This window comes from Oncorhynchus nerka, linkage group LG15 (assembly GCF_034236695.1).
Source record: "Oncorhynchus nerka isolate Pitt River linkage group LG15, Oner_Uvic_2.0, whole genome shotgun sequence".
NCBI lineage: Eukaryota > Metazoa > Chordata > Actinopteri > Salmoniformes > Salmonidae > Oncorhynchus > Oncorhynchus nerka.
In genome coordinates this window covers 44,036,538-44,060,810 of record NC_088410.1, presented here as the reverse complement: position 1 = coordinate 44,060,810, position 24,273 = coordinate 44,036,538, and the positions used below count along the sequence as shown (strand labels likewise).

The 24,273-nt window shown below is 41.6% G+C and overlaps 1 protein-coding gene across 2 annotated transcripts in view; it reads right to left on the bottom strand.

Annotated features, from left to right (window-relative positions):
• Positions 1-24,273, bottom strand: part of slc2a9l2 (solute carrier family 2 member 9, like 2) — a 212,489-nt gene that overhangs the window by 71,503 nt on the left and 116,713 nt on the right. For both annotated transcript variants that reach the window (XM_029682474.2, XM_029682475.2), the window contains one exon: positions 23,733-23,808. In XM_029682474.2, the coding sequence (XP_029538334.1) occupies positions 23,733-23,808 (76 nt within the window). The remainder of the gene's footprint in view (positions 1-23,732; positions 23,809-24,273) is intronic.

Below are 24,273 nucleotides of genomic sequence, written 5' to 3'. Positions count from 1 at the left end.
AGGTGTGTTCGGTCATTGTCCTGTTGAAAAACAAATGATACTCCCACTAACCCCAAAACAGAAGGGATGGTGTATCGCTGCAGAATGTTGTGGTAGCCATGCTGGTTAAGTGTGCCTTGAATTCTAAATAAATCACAGACAGTGTCACCAGCAAAGCACACCCTCACACCTCCTACTCCATGCTTCATGGTGGGAAATAAACATGCAGAGATCATCCGTTCACCCACACCGCGACTCACAAAGACACGACGGTTGGAACCAAAAATCTCCAATTTGGACTCGAGACCAAAGGACAAATTTCCACCAGTCTAATGTCCATTGCTCGTGTTTCCTGGCCCAAGCAATTCTCTTATTATTATTGGTGTCCTTTAGTAGTGGCTTCTTTGCAGCAATTTGACCATGAAGGCCTGATTCCCACATTTCTCTGAACAGTTGATGTTGAGATGTGTCTGTTACTTGAACTCTGTGAAGCATTTATTTGGACTGCAATTTCTGAGGATGGTAACTCTAATGAACTTATCCTCTGCAGCAGAGGTAACTCTGGGTCTTCCATTTCTGAGGCGGTCCTTATGAGAGCCGGTTTCATCATAGTGCTTGATGGTTTTTGCAACTGCACTTGTAGAAACTTCCAAAGTTCTTGAAATGTTCCATACGGACTGACCTTCATGTCTTAAAGTCTAAAGTAATGATGGACTTCATGATGTTATTTGAGCTGTTCTTGACATAATATGGACTTTTGCAAAATAGGGATATCTTCTGTATACCACCCCTACCCTGTCACAACACAACTGATTGGCTCAAACACTTTAAGTAGGAAAGAAATTCCATAAATTAACTTTTAACAAGGCACAACTGTTAATTGAAATGCATTCCAGGTGACTACCTCGTGAAGCTGTTTGAGATAATGCCAAGAGGTGCATCAAGGGTGGCCATTTGATAAATCTCAAATATAAAATGTATTTTGATTTGTTTAACACTTTTTTGGTTACTACATGATTCCATACAGTTGAAGTCGGAAGTTTACATACACCTTAGCCAAATACATTTAAACCCTATTTTTCACAATTCCTGACATTTAATCCTAGTAAAAATTCCCTGTCGTAGGTCAGTTAGGATCACCTCTTCCTTTTAAGAATGTGAAATGTCAGATTAATAGTTGATAAAACATTCTATTTCAGCTTTTATGGGGTCAGAAGTTTACATACACTCAGTGGGTCAGAAGTTTACATACACTCAATTAGTATTTGGTAGCATTGCCTTGAGATTATTTAATTTGGGTCAAACGTTTCTGGTAGCCCTCCATAAGCTTCCCACAATAAGTTGGGTGAATTTTGGCCCATTCCTCCTGACAGAGCTAGTGTAACTGAGTCAGGTTTGCAGAACTCCTGTAGGCCTCCTTGCTCGCACATACTTTTTCAGGTCTGCCCACAAATGTTCTATCGGATTGAGGTCAGGGCTTTGTGATGGCAACTCCAATACCTTGACTTTGTTGTACTTAAGCCATTTTGCCACAACTTTGGAAGTATGCTTGGGGTCATTGTCCATTTGGAAGACCCATTTGCAACCAAGCTTTAACTTCCTGACTGATATCTTGAGATGTTGCTTCAATATATTCACATAATCTTCCTTCTTCATGATGCCAGTCCCTCCTGCAACAAAGCACCCCCACAACATGATGCTGCCACCCCCGTGCTTCACCGTTGGGATGGTGTTCTTCGGCTTGCAAGCCTCCCCCTTTTTCCTCCAAACATAACAATGGTCATTATGGCCAAAAAGTTCTATTTTTGTTTCATCAGACATTTCTCCAAAAAGTACGATCTTGGTCCCCATGTGCATTTGCAAACCGTAGTCTGGCTTTTTATTGGCGGTTTTGGAGCAGTGGCTTCTTCCTTGCTGAGCGACCTTTCAGGTTATGTCGATATGGGACTCGTTGTACTGTGGATATATATACTTTTGTACCCGTTTCCTCCAGCATCTTCACAATGTCCTTTGCTGTTGTTCTGGGATTGATTTGCACTTTTCGCACCAAAGTACGTTCATCTTTAGGTGACAGAACACGTCACCTTCCTGAGCGGTATGGCGGCTTTGTGTTCCCATGGTGTTTATACTTGCAAACTATTGTTTGTACAGATGAACGTGGTACCTTCAGGCGTTTGGAAATTGCTCCAAGGATGAACCAAATTTTTCAAGGTCTACAATTTTTTCATGCACAAAGTACATGTCCTAACCAACTTGCCAAAACAATAGTGGTTGAAAAACGAGTTTTAATGACTCCAACCTAAGTGTATGTAAACTTCCGACTTCAACTGTATGTGTTGTTTCATAATTTTGATGTCTTCACTATTATTCTACAATGTAGAAAATAGTCAAAGTAAAGAAAAACCCTTGAATGAGGTGTTCTAAAACTTTTGACCGATAGTGTGTAACAATGGATAATTCTCTAAGTAAAAACAGCATAGTGGTCTAATAGTATAGCATGTGATGAATATTACATTTCCACCACACACGTTAAGCTTGCAACATAACAAATGCTTGCATTTGGCTATTATATTTATGCAGTATACGTAAAAAATTTACCATATGATTAAGAATACACTAAAGGTCTCTCTCAACCGATCTAGTCATCCTGTATGATCCTAGCGCTACAGGATAACCAATGAGGACAAAAACAAACTCCTGCACTTGTTCTTAATGAGATTCTCCAACTCTCTAGGGCAAAACATGTCAACACAGTTCACCTAGAACACCATAAATTCTGGCTACTGCATTGAAAGCTGCATAACTGAGTGAGAATATCAGCGCCATATAACACTGGGCTGAAGGAAACTAGCGCACAGGCAATTGCTCATGCAAAGTGTTTGTGTGCGAACCATTATGAATATTCAAATGTGGTCATTCCAAGGGGAGTCTGTGCATAATGGGGTTGGCCAGTCACCCAAAATCAGATGCAAAACATCTGCTGGGTGTTTGGCCTGGCCTGAACTGATCTGACACAATCATTCTGACAGTGACACTGCAGAAATTGTCCACAGTATTTTTAATGTGGATGTATCTGAATGTATGAGAGAAGATGAGATGAGAGATGAGAGAAGACAATTCATTTTCACTTTCACTCATTACCACTGTACTGCCATAACGAAAATAAATGAGGATTGTGATGACAATAATTTATGCCATTTAGCAGACACTTTTATCCAAAAAATATGTGCGTACATTTTATATATGGGTGGTCCCTGGCATTACAAGCCCCATGCTCTACCTACTGAGCTACAGAGGACCAGATGAAGATGCTGATAGTTGGTTGCTAGACTAACACTCAAATAAAATGAATGGGGTTCGCTACCTGTGGAATTATTGTTTTCCACAGGACCACTAGATAGGACGACAAACTTCGAAACCATTACTTTTCTGCATTTTTAAACAAAGTTAGGAACTACAGTGCAATCAGAAAGTATTCACACCCCTTGACTTTTTCTACATTTTGTTTTGTTACAGCCTGAATTTTAAATGGAAAAATGAGATTGTGTCACAAAAAGCTGAAATGTCTTGAGTTAATAAGTATTCAACCCCTTTGTTATGGCAAGCATAAATAAGTTCAGGAGTAAACATTTGCTTAACAAGTCACATAATAAGTAAAAGTGTTTAACATGATTTTTGAATGACTACCTTATCTCTGTACCCCACACAAGGTTGCACATTTTGGAAACTTTCCGTGGGAATATATGGGAATTAACAGAAATATATGCAAATTAATACCATTTAAATGTTGTTGTTTTTTGCATTGGATATATTTACCATATCATATGGAGACAGAAACATAAACCTTTAACCTGATCATAAGTAGACAAATTGCAAATGATTAAATCCTTCCAATATAAATAAAACAATTAGTTACAAATTGAACTTTAATTAAAATTAGTTGACTCGTCACATGGGATGATTTCACTGAACAACAAAAAGGGAATATTGAATGATCCCCAATGACCCATTGCATCTTCCAAAACCGTTTTCAACATAAAAACAGCATAGTAAAATGAAAGTCTAGAAACTAAAGCTTTGTTTGTCTTCCTTTCAGGCTTCCATGTCTTCTCCATGGACTCCTCAGAGTCTGATGTTCAAGAGGTAGACATTAAGGCCTCATCTTCACTGTCACTTTCCAACCTTGTTGAGGATGGCTCATTGTCAGGATCAAAAATCCTCAAATTTGCCTGGGTAGCCACCAATTTTTCAACCCTTGTATTGGTCAGTCTGTTGCGTGCTTAGGTGTATGTGTTCCCAAACAAGAACCAGTTGCGCTCTGAGGCAGCTGATGTTGGTGGAATTTGGAGAATGACGGAGGCAACAGGGGAAAGAGCCTCAGATCCACAAAGTCCCTTCCACCAGGTGGCAGATGAGACATGTTGGCATGACTGCCATATTGCATCTCCATCCCAAAGCCCTTGCTTGGAAGTGTACTTCGCCAGATTGCCAAGAACCTTGCCCTCATCCAGGCCAAGGTGGTGAGACACGGTAGCTATGGCACCATAAGCCTGGTTGACCTCCAGACAGGACGCTCCAGACAGGATCCTCTTGCTAGCATACTTTGGGTCCAACATGTACGCTGCAGCATGTATGGGCTTCAGGCAGAAGTCTTCATGCTTTTTGATGTATTTCAGAACTGTAGTTTCACCTGCTTGGAGCAACAGTGAAGTGGGCAGGGCAGTACGGATTTCTTCTCTTACATCTGCAAGCAGAGTCTGAACATCAGACAGGATGGCCTTGTCTCCCTCAATTCGTGCAATGGCTACTGCTATAGGTTTCAGGAGTTTCAGGCTCTCCCAAAATACATCATCTAGGAGGATCCTGTTGATGGGGCTATCCCATATCGGCAGACTGATATGGCCATATCTTAGAGAGTCCTTCCCCTCCAGGAGACTGTCAAACACAATGACAACACCACCCCAATGGGTGTTGCTTGGCAGCTTCAATGTGGTGCTCTTATTCTTCTCACTTTGCTTGGTGAGGTAGATTGCTGCTATATGACCGTTGGTTAGGTATGTGACTGTTCACATACCTAACCATTTCCTTGGCTCTCTTGTAGAGTGTATCCATTGTTTTCAGTGCCATGATGTCCTTGGGGAGTAGATTCAATGCATGAGCAGCACAGCCAACTGGTGTGATGTGAGGGTAGGACTCCTCCACTTTAGACCAAGCAGCCTTCATGTTCTCAGTATTGTCTGTCACTAGTACAAATACCTTCTGTGGTCCAAGGTCATTGATGACTTCTGTGGTCCAAGGTCATTGAGACCGGTGTGTCTGTTGTCCCTTGTGTTTGTGCTGTTGTAGAATACTGGTTGAGGGGTGGAGATGATGTAGTTAATTATTCCTTGCCCACGGACATTCAACCACCCATCAGAGATGATTGCAATACAGTCTGCTTTCTCTATGATTTGCTTGACCTTCACTTGAACTCTGTTGAACTCTGCATCCAGCAAATTAGTAGATAAAGCATGTCTGGATGGAAGGGTGTATGCTGGGCAAAGAACATTCAGAAATCTCTTCCAATACACTTCGCCTGTGAGCATCAGAGGTGAACCAGTTGCATACACAGCTCGAGCAAGACATTCATCAGCATTTATCTGACTATGTTCCTCCATTGAGTCAAAAAACCTTCTGATTCCAGGAGGACCATGAGCTGTTGTTATCGATAAGGTTTCGAATTCATCATTTTCACCTTGAATAGAAGTAGAGGGACTTTTGCCAGAATTTGCTTGCTGTGAGCGCTGAGGGAATTTTATGCACTTGGCCAGATGATTCTGCATCTTGGTTGTATTCTTCACATATGATTTGGCACAGGATTTGCAAATGTACACAGCTTTTCCTTCTACATTAGCTGCAGTGAAATGTCTCCACACATCAGAAAGTGCCTGCGGCATTTTCCTGTAAAGATTAGAAAAAAAACTGGGGAAAGAAACCCAAATACAATTCCATGTACAGATACATTGTTAAGCAGTTAGATTAAACAACTCCTTTGTAAGATACATTTTTTTAAATGAAATATGTCTGGAAACAGGTGAATTGACACTCAGTTAGCAGGCTCAAAAAAGCTAAAACCCACATGGTAGCAAAAACTAACTTGCAGAAATTGTTAACAAGTTAGAAATGATTTAAACACTTTGCTGTAGGCTACTATTTACTAGTTAAGAAAAATCATGTCATAACATATATTCACCTCACCCAGTATTGTAATCAAAGCTTACCAGAAAGCATGTAGTCCTTGGCTCAGACAGTGTAGTAGTGTGGGCCCAATAGCATCTCATTAGTGTGCAAGATCTTGATAATCAGCTGTACATGTGATGGAAGAATGCACTGTGCACGTAGAGGGTTGCAATTCCATTTAAATGGGGATAGTTTAACCAAAATATGCCACAAGACCTAGAATTGCCATGTGTATACTACAAAAATAGGTTCTGTTAAAAGCTACCCTTTTTGTTGAATTTAAGCAAAATAACACAAATTCCCAGGTTTAACTTCCCATGGAAAATTTCCAGAATAATTCTGGAAATTTACCAGAAAGTTTCAAATCCTTTGCAACCCTACCCTCATATCAAATGATCTGTAAGGTCCCTCAGTCGAGCAGTGAATTTCAAACACAGATTCAACCACAAAAGACCAGGCAGGTTGTCCAATGCCTCGCAAACAAGGGCAACTATTGGTAGATGGGTAAAAAAAAAAAAAAAACAGACACTGAATATCCCTTTGAGCATGGTGAAGTTATTAATTGCAGTTTGGATAGTGTATCAATACACCAAGTCACTACAAATATACAGACGTCCTTCCTAACTCAATTGCCAGAGAGGAAGGAAACCGCTAAGGGATTTCACCATGAGGCCAATGGTGACTTTGAAACAGTTATAGAGTTTAATGGCTGTGATAGCAGAAAACTAAGGCTGGTTCAACAACATTGTAGTTACTCCACAACAGTAACCTAAATGACAGAGTCCAAAACATGCCTCCTGTTTGCAATAAGACACTAAAGTAAAACTGCATAAAATTGGGCAAATGAATTAACTTCATGTCCTGAATACAAAGTGTTATGTTTGGGGCAAATCACATCAATAAGTACCACTCTTCATATTTTCAAGCATGGTGGTGGCTGTATCATGTTATGGGTATTCTTGTCATTGGCAAGGACTAGGTTGTTTTTTCAGGATAAAAATAAACGGAATAGAGCTAAGACACTGGTAGATATTGTCCTGCTGAAAGATTAATTTAACCTAATACCCAAGGCCAAATATTCACTGGAGCTCTTTACCAAGAAAACATTGAATGTTCATGAGTGGCATATTTACAGTTTTGACTTAAATTGGCTTTAAAATCTATGGCAAGACTTGAAAATGGCTTTCTAGCAATGATCAACAACCAAATTGACAGAGCTTAAAGAATTTTACAAATAATAATGTGCAAATATTGTTCAATCCAAGTGTGCAAAGCTCTTAAGCCCAGTTTCCACTGGCACATAAAATTAGGGCCAAAGTCTCGAATGGATTTCTCAAATTTGAGCTGGGTTGAGGGAAACCTGGCCCAGCGCAGCCCAGTTTCACAACTGGTGCCATCACCATTAGAATTTGGGCTAGTGATGCCGTTACTATCCAACCACCAAGCTGATCACTGCTGAATACTGACACAATGTTTAGCTAGTTAGTCTGGGCTTGTTGCCGTTAGCTAGCACATGGACAAGCAGTACTGCAGTAATCAGCCATGACACGTATTACCATTCATCCTTCATTCATTGTTGCACTACACAATTGTATGAAAACAGTCAGCCCTCAAATGTTAACTACTTAGGTTAGCTAACAAATCAGAGTTGAAACAAGTTAGCTAACTTGCTAGCAGGAATTCTTTCTAGTTAGCTCGTATTGAAAGCTAACTAGCTACATATCCAACTTGTTGTCTGGTTTTCTTGGTTATTTAATAGACATTTAAGACATTTACATTTAAGTCATTTAGCAGACGCTCTTATCCAGAGCGACTTACAAATTGGTGCATTCACCTTATGACATCCAGTGGAACAGTAGTGCATCTAAATCTTTTAAGGGGGGGTGAGAGGGATTACTTTATCCTATCCTAGGTATTCCTTAAAGAGGTGGGGTTTCAGGTGTCTCCGGAAGGTGGTGATTGACTCCGCTGTCCTGGCGTCGTGAGGGAGTTTGTTCCACCATTGGGGGGCCAGAGCAGCGAACAGTTTTGACTGGGCTGAGCGGGAACTGTACTTCCTCAGTGGTAGGGAGGCGAGCAGGCCAGAGGTGGATGAACGCAGTGCCCTTGTTTGGGTGTAGGGCCTGATCAGAGCCTGGAGGTACTGAGGTGCCGTTCCCCTCACAGCTCCGTAGGCAAGCACCATGGTCTTGTAGCGGATGCGAGCTTCAACTGGAAGCCAGTGGAGAGAGCGGAGGAGCGGGGTGACGTGAGAGAACTTGGGAAGGTTGAACACCAGACGGGCTGCGGCGTTCTGGATGAGTTGTAGGGGTTTAATGGCACAGGCAGGGAGCCCAGCCAACAGCGAGTTGCAGTAATCCAGACGGGAGATGACGAGTGCCTGGATTAGGACCTGCGCCGCTTCCTGTGTGAGGCAGGGTCGTACTCTGCGGATGTTGTAGAGCATGAACCTACAGGAACGGGCCACCGCCTTGATGTTAGTTGAGAACGACAGGGTGTTGTCCAGGATCACGCCAAGGTTCTTAGCGCTCTGGGAGGAGGACACAATGGAGTTGTCAACCGTGATGGCGAGATCATGGAACGGGCAGTCCTTCCCCGGGAGGAAGAGCAGCTCCGTCTTGCCGAGGTTCAGCTTGAGGTGGTGATCCGTCATCCACACTGATATGTCTGCCAGACATGCAGAGATGCGATTCGCCACCTGATCATCAGAAGGGGGAAAGGAGAAGATTAATTGTGTGTCGTCTGCATAGCAATGATAGGAGAGACCATGTGAGGTTATGACAGAGCCAAGTGACTTGGTGTATAGCGAGAATAGGAGAGGGCCTAGAACAGAGCCCTGGGGGACACCAGTGGTGAGAGCACGTGGTGTGGAGACGGATTCTCGCCACGCCACCTGGTAGGAGCGACCTGTCAGGTAGGACGCAATCCAAGCGTGGGCCGCGCCGGAGATGCCCAACTCGGAGAGGGTGGAGAGGAGGATCTGATGGTTCACAGTATCGAAGGCAGCCGATAGGTCTAGAAGGATGAGAGCAGAGGAGAGAGAGTTAGCTTTAGCAGTGCGGAGCGCCTCCGTGATACAGAGAAGAGCAGTCTCAGTTGAATGACTAGTCTTGAAACCTGACTGATTTGGATCAAGAAGGTCATTCTGAGAGAGATAGCGGGAGAGCTGGCCAAGGACGGCACGTTCAAGAGTTTTGGAGAGAAAAGAAAGAAGGGATACTGGTCTGTAGTTGTTGACATCGGAGGGATCGAGTGTAGGTTTTTTCAGAAGGGGTGCAACTCTCGCTCTCTTGAAGACGGAAGGGACGTAGCCAGCGGTCAGGGATGAGTTGATGAGCGAGGTGAGGTAAGGGAGAAGGTCTCCGGAAATGGTCTGGAGAAGAGAGGAGGGGATAGGGTCAAGCGGGCAGGTTGTTGGGCGGCCGGCCGTCACAAGACGCGAGATTTCATCTGGAGAGAGGGGGGAGAAAGAGGTCAGAGCACAGGGTAGGGCAGTGTGAGCAGAACCAGCGGTGTCGTTTGACTTAGCAAACGAGGATCGGATGTCGTCGACCTTCTTTTCAAAATGGTTGACGAAGTCATCTGCAGAGAGGGAGGAGGGGGGGGAGGGGGAGGAGGATTCAGGAGGGAGGAGAAGGTTGCAAAGAGCTTCCTAGGGTTAGAGGCAGATGCTTGGAATTTAGAGTGGTAGAAAGTGGCTTTAGCAGCAGAGAGAGAAGAGGAAAATGTAGAGAGGAGGGAGTGAAAGGATGTCAGGTCCGCCATGCCAATGCCATGGCAAGCAAGGTAGGAATTAAGCTAGCTAGCTAGCCTGTTATGCTAGCGATGACGCTAACCATTTAGCTAGCTAGCTAACATCAGCAAGCTAAATACATGGCCCCAAGTCTGGCTGGCACTGGCAGGATGATGGGGTAACGTTAGTTACAACATGGTGAGGCAGAATTAAATTATTCATCATCTTGTTCGCTAGCTAGCAACATTAGTGAAGCCAGCAGCAGTCACATATTGGCTACCTAACAACATGACATAATTTCTCATTTCTGTAGGCAGTGGAAATGCAATTTGAGCAAGCCCACCAAGGCCAGCCCAACTTGGGTTGACTTCAAAGTGCCAATGGAAACAGGGCTTTAGAGACTTACCCCAATAGACTCACAGCTGAAATTGCTGCCAAAGGTAAAACAAATATATATTTTTAGATCCAAATTGGTAGTTACAGTCTTGTCCCATCTCTGCACCTCCCGTACGGACTCGGGAGAGCCAAAGGTCGAAAGCCATACGTCCTCCAAACACAATCCTGCCAGGCCACACTGCTTCTTGGCACACTGCTCGCTTAACCCAGAAGCCAGCCACACCAGTGTGTTGAAGGAAACACCATAGAACTGGCGACCGAAATCAGCATATATGCGCCCGGCCCGCCAAAGGAGTCGCTAGAGCGTGATGGGACAAGGACATCCCGGCCGTTCAAACCCTCCCCTAAGCCAGACGACGCTGGGCCAATTGTGCACCGCCTCATGAGTCTCCCGGTGGTGGCCGGCTGCGACACAGCCCAGGATTGAACCCAGGTCTGTAGTGACGCCACTAGCACTGTGATGAAGAGTCTTAGACCGTATTGACTCAGGGTGTAAATACTTATGTAAACACTACAAAATGTGGATTAAGTCAAGGGGTATGAATACTTTCTTAAAGCACTGTACGTATTGAGCGATAGCCTACACCTGATTGGCTCAGCTGAAAGCACAAGGACTTAACGTCCATTGCAATGGATCATGGCAAAACAACTGAAGGCAGCCTATGTGATACTTCATTTTTTTTGTCCAACTTTCAAATATCTGGGCCATGGTTTCCATGGTGAAGTGAATTGTTCACAGCAATGCAGCTCCTCATTTGCACAAAGCAGTCTCGAGGTCATCCCTTGCTGATGCTGCTCGCCATCTAGTATTTGGCCATTTGACAATATACTGTGTATAAAACCCATAGGCCTATAAACATGACATACATAAAAAAATATGATCAAATATTTTAATTAGAGGTCGACAGATTAATCAGAATGGCCGATTAATTAGGGCTGATTTCAGGTTTTCATAACAATCGATCATTTTGGACGCCAAATTTGCCGTTTTTTTTTTTTACACGTTTATTTAATCTTTATTTAACTAGGCAAGTCAGTTAAGAACACATTCTTAATTTCAATGACGGCCTAGGAACGGTGGGTTAACTGCCTTGTTCAGTGGCAGAACAACAGGTTTTTACCTTGTCAGCTCAGGGATTCAATCTTGCAACCTTACGGTTAACTAGTCCAACGCTCTAACCACCTGCCTCACGAGGAGCCCGCCTGTTACGCAAATGCAGTAAGAAGCCAAGGTAAGTTGCTAGCTAGCATTAAACTTACCAGTTACTAGTTATAACTACACATGGTTGATGATATTACTAGTTTATCTAGCATGTCCTGCATTGCATATAATCGATGCAGTGCGCATTCGTGAAAAAGGACTGTCGTTGCTCCAACGTATACCTAACCATAAACACCAATGCCTTTCTTAAAATCAATACACAGAAGTATATATTTTTTAAACCTGCATATTTAACTAAAATAAATCCAGGTTAGCAGGCAATATTAACCAGGTGAAATTGTGTCACTTCTCTTGCGTTCATTGCACCATATGCAACAGTTCGGAGCGCCTGGCTCATTGCGAATTAATTTGCCAGAATTTTAAGTAATTATGACATAACATTGAAGGTTGTGCAATGTAACAGCAATATATTCACTGAAAGAATAAACATCTTGTTTTCGAGATGATAGTTTCCGGATTCAACCATAATAATGACCTACGGCTCGCATTTCTGTGTGTTATTATGTTATAATTAAGTCTATGATTTGATAGAGCAGTCTGACTGAGCGATGGTAGGCACCAGCAGGCTCATAAGCATTCATTCAAACAGCACTTTGGTGCATTTTGCCAGCAGCTCTGTTGTTTATGACTTCAAGCCTATCAACTCCCGAGATTAGGCTGGTGTAACGATGTGATGTGAAATGGCTAGCTAGTTAGCGGGGTGCGTGCTAATAGAGTTTCAAACGTCACTCGCTCTGAGACTTGGAGTAGTTGTTCCCCTTGCTCTGCATGGGTAACGCTGCTTCGAGGGTGGCTGTTGTCGATGTGTTCCTGGTTTGAGCGAGGAGAGGTACGGAAGCTATACTGTTACACTGGCAATAAAGTGCCTATAAGAACATCCAATAGTCAAAGATATATGAAATACAAAAGGTATAGTCCTATAGAAATAGTCCTATAATAACTACAACCTAAAACTTCTTACCTGGGAGTATTGAAGACTCATGTTAAAAGCAACCCCCAGCTTTCATATGTTCTCATGTTCTGAGCAAGGAACTTAAATATTAGCTTTCTTACATGGCACATATTGCACTTACTTTCTTCTCCAACACTTTGTTTTTGCATTATTTAAACCAAATTGAACATCTTTCATTATTTATTTGAGGCTAAATTGATTTTATTGATGTATTATATTAAGTTAAAATAAGTGTTCATTCAGTATTGTTGTAAATGTCATTATTACAAATAAATAGTAAAAAATTGAAATCGGCTTTTTTTGTCCTCCAATAATCGGCGTTGAAAAATCATAATCGGTCGACCTCTAATTTTAATAATGCATGAATAAATCTCACACCCACTGTCACGTTCATCGTAAAGAGGAGACCAAAGCGCAGCGTGATTAGAATACATTCTTCTGTTAATAAAGGAAGAACACAAAGAACACTTAAACTAACCAAAACGAACGTGACGCTATGAACAACGAGTGCAGACACAGGCAACTACACAGACAATAACCCACAAAATACCCAAGGAATATGGCTACCTAAATATGGTCCCCAATCAGCGACAACGATAAACAGCTGCCTCTGATTGAGAATCAATCTAGGCAACCATAGACATATAAACCCCTAGACTTGAAAAAAAAAACATATAAAAACATTAGACAGGGTGAAAACACATATACCCACCCTCGTCACACCCTGACCTAACCAAAATAAGACAGAAAACATAGATAACTAAGGTCAGGGCGTGACACCCACTATACAAATAAAGAATAATAAGGATATGTATTCATCATGCAAAATGTACTCAGAACGTTTGTACTCTTACATGCTGACCAGACCGGACACGTCGCTTGCGCGAGCGTCGCAAATTAAATTTAGAAATCCATGTTATTCAATTATTGCACCCACTGATCGCACGCCAACGAGCGTCCGTGACACCAAGGGCTAAAATAGAACTCATTCCTATTTCTGACGCAGATCGCTCTGAAAGACCTGCCTCTCCCATCTCCTCATTGGTTTATAGAAGCAGGTACCCCTGAAAGACGAACTGTTTTGCCGGTTGTCGTGGTAATACAATGAAAGTTTAGATGCGATCACCATATAAGTTAAATGACGAAAAAGCCTGGAAGGAGGAGAGATGACTAGAAATGATTCAGTTGGCCATTTTTTGTGTGGATTAATTGTCAGGGGAGAGGTCCTTGTGCATTTCAGGTAAAATAACAACTCAATGTTTATATCCCAGGACAAATTAGCTAGCAACAGCAAGCTAGCTAAATAGGACAACTTAACGTTAGCTAGCAAGTGCAAGCTAACTAGCTAAATTGCCATACATGTTTAATGATTTTCGACCCAAAATTCAGAGTTCAGAGTTTGTTTTGATATTTTAACCTGCGTGTCATGACCGAGTTTGGTGTGGGGGGCAAAATAAATGTATGCACGATAGCGCACGATGGCACAGATTCCAACAGAAAATGTGTAAATCCCTTTACAATTTCATTTTATTTTCAGAGGTAATGAATCCAACAATATTACAGTAGGCTAAATCAAATTGGCCTAAAAGAAATACATTCTGGAGGGGCCCTTTGGTAATAGTGGAGCCCTAAGCAGCCCTTTCTGTACGTTTGTTTTAAGATTCAAATATCAATGTATATAATATAGCCAAATGTTTGCAACAGTTACTTAAGATTGGAAAATAGCAACAACTGCTGCCCTTTAGAGCAGTGGTATTCAAACTTTGTCAGCTGGGAACACATTTAAATCAAAACAATTTCCAGTGAGTCCCCTAACCTAAATCTTATAGAATCAATCACCTGACCTCAACCCAATTGAGATGGTTTGGGATGAGTTGGACCGAACCAAGTGAAGGAAAAGCAGCCAACAAGTGCTCAGTATATGTGGGAGCTCTTTCAAAACTGTTGGAAAAGAATTCCAGGTGAAGCTGGTTGTAGAGAATGTGCAAAGCTGTCATCAAGGCCAAGGGTGGCTACTTTGAAGAATCTAAAATCTATTTTGATTTGTTGAACATTTTCTTGTTTACTATATGATTCCATATGTGTTATTTAATAGTTTTGATGTCTTCACTATTATTCTGCAAAGCAGAAAATAGTCAAACTAAAGTAAAATCCTTGAAAAAGTAGGTGTGTCCAAACTTTTGACTGGTACTGTAAGCATTCACACCCCTTTGCTATGATACTCCAAATTGAGCTCAGGTGCATCCAATTTCCTTCGATCATCCTTGAGATGTCTCTACAACTTTATTGAAGACCACCTGCAGCCAATTCAATTGTTTGCACATGATTTAGAAAGAAACCGACCTGCAAGAGAAAAAAAAGTCCAAGGAACTATCCGTAGATCTCTGAGATAGAATTACATTTACATTACATTTAAGTCATTTAGCAGACGCTCTTATCCAGAGCGACTTACAAATTGGATTGTGATGAGGCATATATCTGGAGAAGGGTATAAGGACCTTGATGACCAAGAACCCAATGACAGAACCACAGAGTTCCTTGGCTGACAAGGACAACAGTCTCTACAGCACTGCACCAACCTGGGCTTTATGGGAGAGTTGCCAGACAGATCACTCCTGAGAAAAAGGCACAAGACTGCACGGCTGGAGTTTGCAACAAGGCACGTGAAAGACTGTGAATTCATAAGGCAAAAGATTCTTCCATAAGAAAAATTAAAGCTGGTGTACAAAACCGAAAGTAAAAGAAACAAAACTTAAAAACGGGAACCATAGAAATAGCACACATAGAACCGATCAACCGCTTCTTAGACTTGCTTTCCATGAGCACGACAGATCTATAACTGACATTTCTATGTGAATTTTGTTGGGTTGCGCAAAAAAGTTACATATTGCAGCTTTAAGTGTATTTACATGTGTACATATGAGCCACGCAAATGATACGTATTGTGAATGGTTACTTTGATATTTGTATATAATGATTGCATACTACAGTAATTGTTGTAGGCATTTGGCTAGGTGGTAAAACTAGCTAGCTAGCATACCATTTCACCCTAGCAGTTTTGGCTACCAACGATAATTACAACTAACCCAATTCCTATCCTGTGGTTGTAGTTTGTTATTATTGTTAATGTCCATGGGTTTTTGTTACATTTAGCTAATAAAGCTTCTTCTATCACCCATTCCTACAATTAGCACTATATAGCTAGACTGAATGAGATGTAGCTAACGTTATGGTTTTTGCCTACACAATGCATTGGTGTATATTCTGGTTTTGCAAACCTCAATAACTCTTCAAATGTTTGTCTTACTTTGTTTCCATAGACTGAATGAAGATAATATGCTGTGCAGGCCTGGGGACATAATTATATAATCAAATGAACATTTGACACTGTGCGAGTATCATCAAAATCAAATCGTATTATAAAATTGTATTGGTCGCGTACACATATATTGCAAATTTTATCGCAGTGAAATGCTTATGTTTCTAGCTCCAGTGCAGAAATAAATAACACACAAACAAATCCCCCAAAATGTAAGTAATTAAGAAATATCAGAACGAGTCATGTCATAGTCCACAATATAAATATACACTGAGTGTACCAAATATTAGGAACACCTTCCTAATATTTAGTTGCATCCCCCAGCCTCAATTTGTCTACAAAGTGTCGTAAAATGTGTTGAAAGTGTTCCACAGGGATGCTTGCCCATGTTGACTTCAATGCTTCCCACAGTTAAGTTGTCAAGTTGGCTACATGTCCTTTGGGTGGTGGACAAGTCTTGATACACACAGGAAATGATTGAGCGTGAAAAACCCAGCAGCATTTCAGATCTTGTCACAAACCAGTGAGCCTGGCACCTACTACCATACCCCATTCAAAGGCACTTAAACCTTTTGTCTTGCCCTTTCACCATCTGAATGGCACACATACACAATCCATGTCTCAAGGCTTAAAAATCCTTCTTTAACCTTTCTCCCCATTGACTAGAATACAGTACATACAGTTGCAATAAAAAGTATGTGAACCCTTCGGAATTACCTAGATTTCTGCATAAATTGGTCCAACAAAATGTGATCTGATCTTCCTCTAAGTCATAACAATAGACAAACAGTGGCTTAAACAAATAGCACACACACAATTGTAATTGTCTTGTCTATATTGAATACATCATTTAAACATTCACTGTGTAGGTTGGAAAAGTATGTGAACCCCTAGGCTAATGACTTCTCCAAAAGATAATTGAAGTCAGGAGTCAGCTAACCTGGAGTCCAATCAATGAGACGAGATTGGAGATGTTGGTTAGAGCTGCCCTGCATATAAAAAACACTCACAAAATGTGAGTTTGCTATTCACATGAAGCATTGCCTGATGTGAACCATGCCTCGAACAAAAAAGATCTCATTAGACCTAAGATTAAGAACTGTTGACTTGCACGAAGCTGGAAATGGTTACAAAAGTATCTCTAAAAGCCTTGATATTCATCAGTCCACAGTAAGACAAATAGTCTATAAATGGAGAAATTTCAGCACTGTTGCTACTCTTCCTATGAGTGGCTGTCCTGAAAAGATGACTGCAAGAGCACAGCGCAGATTGATCAATGAGGTTAAGAAGAATCCTAGAGTGTCAGCTAAAGGCTTACAGAAATCTCTGGAACATGCTAACATCTCTGTTGACGAGTCTACGATACGTAAAACACTAAACAAGAATAGTGTTAATGGGAGGACACCACGAAAGAAGCCACTGCTGTTAAAAAAACATTGCTGCACGTCTGCTACTGGCAAAATATTTTGTGGACAGATGAAACTACAGTTGAGTTGTTTGGAAGGAACAGACAACACTATATGTGGAGAAAAAAAAGGCACAGCACACCAACATCAAAACCTTATCCCAACTGTAAAGTATGGTGGAGGGAGAATCATGGTTTGGGCTGTTTTGCTGCCTCAGCGCCTGGACAGCTTGCTATCATTGACGGAAAAATGTATTCCCATGTTTATCAAGACATTTTTCACGAGAATGTAAGGCTACCTGTGCGGCAATTGAAGCTCAACAGAAGTTGAGTGATGCAACAGACAACGACCCAAAACACTGTTAAAGCCGCAGTAGTGGCTTTAACAGAAGAAAATAAGCCTTCTGGATTGGCAAAGTCAGAGCCCTGACCTCAACCCAATTGAGATGCTGTGGCATGATCTCGAGAGCGGTTCACACCAGACATACCAAGAACATTGCTGAACTGAAACAATTTTGTAAAGAGGAAAGGTCCAAAATTCCTCCTGACTGTTGAGCAGGTCTGATCCGCAGCTACAGAAAACATTTGGTTGAGGTTATTGCTGCCAAAGGAGGGTCAACCAGCTATCAAATCCAAGGGTTCACATTCTTTTTACACCATACACTGTGAATGTTTACACAGTGTGTTCAATAAAGACATGAAAATTTATAATTGTTTGTGTGTGATTAGATTAAGCAGACTTGTCTATTGTTGTGAATTAGATGAAGATCAGATCAAATTTCATGACCAATTTATGCAGAAATCCAGGTAATTCCAAAGTGTTCACATACTTTTTCTTGCCACTGTATGTAGTGGGTAAAACAGTATGTAAACGTTATTAAAGTGACCTGTGTTCATTGACTATGTACATAGAGCAGCATCTCTAAGGTGCAGGGTAGAATACCGGGTGATTGCCTGCTCGTAACAGTGACTGAGTTCAGGACAGAGCACTGGGAGGAGGCCAGCTAGTGGTGAATATTTAACAATCTGATAGCCTGGAGATAAAAGCTGTTTTTCAGTCTCGGTCCCAACTTGGAAGCACCTGTGGTGTCTCAGCCTTTTAGATGGTAGTGGGGTGAACAGGCCATGGCTCGGGTAGCTGAGGACCTTGATGATATTCTTGGCCTTCATGTGACACCGGGATGTACTATAGGGCAGGCAGTGTGCCCCCGGTAACGCGTTGGGCAGACCGCACCACCCTCTGGAGAGCACTGCAGTTGCGGACTGTGCAATTGCTGTACCAGGCGGTGATACAGCCCGACAGGATGCTCGCAATCGTGCATCTGTAGAAGTTTGTGAGAGTTTCAGGGACCAAGCCAAATTTCTTCAGCCTCCTGAATTTGAAGAGGTGCTGTTGCGCCTTCTTCACCACACTGTCTGGATGGGCCATTTCAGGCTGTCAGCGATGTGCACGCCAAGCAACTTGAAGCTTTTCACCAGTGATTGAAATAATTGTGTATGACACTTTCTAAAAGTCTACAGTAATCCAATGGTGGCTAGAGTTGTGCGTTCCGCCATGTTTGTTTATTCTGTGTCAACCAAAGATAAAACAAGATGACAAGATGAGTTGGGTCTGTTTAGGGCTGTGGCGGTCATGAAATTTTGTCAGCTGGTTATGGTTATGCAAAAGACTGCCGGTCTCAAGGTAATTTACCCGTCATTAACATAAACACATACAGTATAGCATTTCCAGGCCTCCACGCATACAATCTGCATACAAGCCACTGAAATCTGCATACAAGCCACTGATACACACCTTTGGAACATATACATTTAAAAAAAGCCTAATAAATCAATCTAATATACACCATCACAATAAAACAGATTATGAGTTGGCCTACTGTATGTCATCTTGCTATGCGCCATGCCATAGACTGTAGGCTTGTTCATTTTGCAGACAAGATATGGCTTTAGAAGCTTCCGATAGGCTAATTGACATCATTTGAGTCAATTGGAGGTGTACCTGTGGATGTATATCAAGGCCTACCTTCAAACTCAGTGCCTCCTTGCTTGACATCATGGGAAAATCAAAAGAAAATCGGCCAAGACCTCAGAGAAAAAATGTACAACTCCACAAGTCTGGTTCATCCTTGGGAGCAATTTCCAAACGCCTGAAGGTACCACGTTCATCTGTACAAACAATAGTACGCAAGTATAAACACCATGGGACCACGCAGCCGACATACCGCTCAGGAAGGTGACGTGTTCTGCCACCTAGAGATGAACGTACTTTGGTGTGAAAAGTGCAAATCAATCCCAGAACAACAGCAAAGGATCTTGTGAAGATGCTATGGTACAAAAGTATATACAGTGAGGGAAATAAGTATTTGATCCCCTGCTAATTTTGTACGTTTGCCCACTGACAAAGAAATTATCAGTCTTTAATTTTAATGGTATGTTTATTTGAACAGTGAGAGACAGAATAACAACACAAAAATCCAGATAAACGCATGTCAAAAATGTTAAATTGCATTGTGCCCAGTCAGTATTCAGCCATGATTCTAAGTTTAGATAAGTGGCTAGACTAAACTTACCAATCTTAAAAAATTGTTAGCTGACTTTGCTAATTGAGTAACTGTCAATGACTAACAAACCAAAAAAACTGCTGATGCGCAACCAGATTTCAAACGTACACCTTGTGTATTCTACAGTAAATTGTAGTAGAATATTCTACTTGAGTTGAGACCACAACTGAGCTCCCCCCTAGCGGCAGGGCCCTAAGCGACCGCTTATATCGCTTATGCCTGGAGCTGGCCCTGCATGTTTTCACCCATTACACTATTCTCAATTCAATCTTGTATTTACTAATATGTCAAATATTTTTGGATTATAATAGGCAGGAACAGGGGCAGGGGGGAAAGGACATGTCGTCCGTATGCTATGCACATGGAGGCCGCTTTCCGCCAGTTTGTGCACTCCATGCATGGACCACTGTCAGGAGCCTGCAGCCTCTCGTTGCATGACAGATGAAAAGTCACATAAACTCTGTTATCCATGGGCTCTCCATGGGTGTTTTGAATTATTTGCTGTCCATTTCATTGTGTTTGGCTTTGAAACAACATCCACAACGATCATACTTAGGAGTTCAACAACAGGTTGAAACTTTCTTCAAATTGATCAATCGCAGTTAGGCGAGTTTTAAAAGCATGATACTGTTTTGATGATAAGTGTTTGATGTGATTGTCGATTGCATTTGCATTTATGTCAGAGCGGTTAGAGCAGGGGTCTCCAACAGGTCGATCGCAAGCTACAAGTAGCTCGCAGCCCACATATGAGTAGCTCGCCAATCAATTCAGAAAGTACATGCAATTGTTCATGTTTTCCACAACAAACAGTCATAAACAAAACTCACAAGTATCAGACACAACTCCCAGCTACTATCTAATTTACGCAACATTTACATTATCCCACCCCTGGTTAGCCTTTATTGGCTTAAAAAGCCAAACATAACACAATATCTGCCAATACATTTCCAGCAATATTGCCCCTGTGTCTGTATGGTGCGTGCATTTGTCTATCACTGCCAGTTGATAGATGTGATAACAATCTTGTGGGTTGACGGAAATACTTTACCCAAAACCTTCTGCAAAGTAGGCTTACCTGGCAGAAGTATATCATAAGTAAGTATATCATTTGTATTTACTATTTGTTATTTGCAAACTTTACCATGAAATGAACAGCAGCAGTACAGAACCACTGCTTTACCGGTACATTCCTCACTCACTAGATACACAATTAAAAGGGATTTACACCAAAACAAAGTCTACATTTGTTTGTTATCTTCCAGACCCCCCAAAATTGTCTTCTGAACTGATTTAAGCATTGACATGGACTCAAATGACATCCAATAAAAACAATTCACTGTGACCAATTGTAATGTTGAGAGTGAAAAGAAGAAGAAAAATGTAACCAGGAAAAAATAAACAGAGATTTTTTTTTTATAGGGCCGCCCTTAGAGTTGTTTATTAACCACTATTTTCCCAGGTTTATTGACAGAACATATAGTGCACTACTTTCTCCTGTACACTAACGACCTGGGAAGAATTGCAGGGGAGAGAAGAGAAGAATGTGCCTATTTGAAAGCTAGGAAAAAAATGTGTAGCTCACAACATGTTTAATTGAGAACTATCTTGCGATGCAAAGACATGCACAATCCCCTTCTACAGGATGGCTATAAATCGGTCCACTAATACAGGACTAGTCAAGACCCACAAATGATATATTTTTCAAATAATAATATTTTTGAAGAACCCCAACTTCCTGCGGCTATGCCAGTGTGGTGGCAATACAGTCAACGTAACACGTAACAGCCCTGTTTGCAGATTTCATTTTGAACAGGGTGTGTTGTCTGGGGAGTTGCATGCTTGTTCCGGCAATGTGGTCGAGGCTTGTGGAGGACAAATCGAGCTCCGTTCGGTGAAGCCGTGCGCCTTCCAAATGTTGTAATGTTACGTTCTGACCTTAGTTCCTTTGATATGTCTTTGTTTTAGTATGGTCAGGGCGTGAGTTGGGGTGGGTAGTCTATGTTCTATGTTGTGTTTATGTGTTTGGCCTGGTATGGTTCTCAATCAGAGGCAGGTGTCGTTCGTTGTCTCTGAATGAGAATCATACTTAGGTAGCCTTTTCCCACCTGTGTTTTGGGGGTGATTATTTTCTGTTTTAGTGTTTTACGCACCTTACAGGACTGTTTTGGATTTAGTTTATTTTCACGTTGTTATTTTGTATTTTCAGTGTTCAGTAAAATAAATCATCATGAACACATACCACGCTGCGCATTGGTCCGACATTTCATACTCCTCGTCAGAGGAGGACGAAGAATTCCGTTATAGGAGGGCTCTGTATAGCTCCGCATGTTTAATAGTGAAAATAAAGAAAAACCCTTGAATGAGTAGGTGTGTTCAAACCTTTGACTGGTACTGTACATATAATAAACATTTTAATACTACATGTGTCACACACATTATACATATATGCACATATATACTGTATGTATATAAGGCAGAAATATATGTCACATATAGGAAAACAACCAATTATTGTATATTTCAACATACTGAGTTGCACCCACTTTTGACATCAGAACAGCCTCAATTCTTCGGGCATGGACTCTACAAGGTGTTGAAAGCATTCCACAAGGATGCTGGCCATGTTCACTCCAATGCCTCCCACAGTTGTGTCAAGTTGGCCCGTAGTGGATTTCTACTCCGAATAGCTCGTTCCATCTCATCCAACAGATACTCAATTGGATTGAAATCTGGTGACTGGGCAGACCACTGCAGTAAACTGAATTCACTGTCATGTTCATGGAACCATTCCTGGATAATCCTTGGCATTGGGCATTATACTGCTGAAAAAAATCTATTTGTCGATGGAAACACTGCTGACAAAGGGATGCACCTGATCGGCAATGATGTTCGGATATGCTGTGGCATTTAAACCTTGCTCCACTTTTATCAAGGGGCCCAATGTGGGCCATGAAAACACAACCGACACCATCACACTGCCACCACCAGCCTGCAATATTGACACGTGGCATGATAGATGCATGTACTCATGTGGTTTTCTCCATACCCTAGTCCTCCCAACAGCATGAAACAGCAGGAATTGGGATTAAGACCAGGTAATGTTTTTCCAATTCTCCAGCGTCCAGTGTTTTTGTTCTTTAGCCCACTGCAAGCAGTTTCTTTTTACCCCGTTTGTGTCAAGGTACGACGAGTTGTGATTTATTTTATGGCCACCAATGTTGTACTTGGACTGTCAGTTGACTACTGTAAGTGGAGCCCGTCTGTTGCTCTGCACAATTTGTGTCAGCCTCCTTTGTCTTCTTTCATCAATGACCCGTTTTCGACCACTGTCTGTCCTGCCAATGGCTGGATGACCTTTGGGTGGTGGACCATTCTTGATACACACGGGAAAATGTTGAGCATGAAAAACTCAGCAGCCAGCACACTTTTGTTATTGACCAAATACTTCATTTCCACCATAATTTGAAAATAAATTCATTAAAAATCCTACAATGTGATTTTCTGGATTCCCCCCCCCCCTCATTTTGTCTGTCATAGTTGAAGTGTACCTATGATGACAATTACAGGCCTCTCTCATCTTTTTAAGTGGGAGAACTTGCACAATTGGTGGCTGACTAAATACTTTTTTTGCCCCACTATAAATGCTCGGTAACAGGCTACCTTTGAAACTTTGCACACACCTCCAATCGTGCACCTCCATTGAGCGCACGCGATACCATATGCATAGCACGCGCTAAAAATAACAGCAAAGCCAAGGGTTGCCTGCTAATTGATGTGCTAATATATTGCAGCACCTGCCATGGTGACCTCTTCTCACTGGCGGTCTTACTCATCCAATATGTTTAAGTACACTGGAACGCCTTCCAAGAGTAGTGACTATGGCAATTAGTACTGAGAGAGAGCGAGAGCACGAGAGAGAGAGAACACAAATCTGTAGCTTTACCTGGACCGGAGCAGAAGGAGGCAATTACAGCCAAAATACAGGTGAAACTGAGATAGGGCATCCATGTATATTGGTCCTGTAAGAGAGAAAGAGAAAGTAAGGGAGCATCATTATCTGTATACTTCATTTAGAGTCTGTATACTTCATTTAGAATAAGTATTTAAGTTTTATATCTATAAACAGTGCACCCATTTCAAAGTTCTAATGTTCAGAGTAAAGTTTTGCTCTGTTTGTTCATTTTGGTGTATTCCAATGTTGGGGTTAGTGAGACTAGCTGCAGTATTGCGTCTCAACCAAGGCTTTCGAGTGTCAGGAGTCAAACAAAACAGACACTCAATGTGGATGACATGACGGACTGTTGAATAAACACAGCTGGTTGACGAATGTAAAAGTTGAATAGATGCTGGTTGTGAGTGAAAGTGATGCTGTGTAGTTATTCACTGTTGGCACGCCCTTACAAAAAAAAGTTTGGACAATTTTTTTTCACGAGTCAGACATGGTTTTCAGACTTGTGAAGTTTCAAAAGTAAATTTTTCAAAAT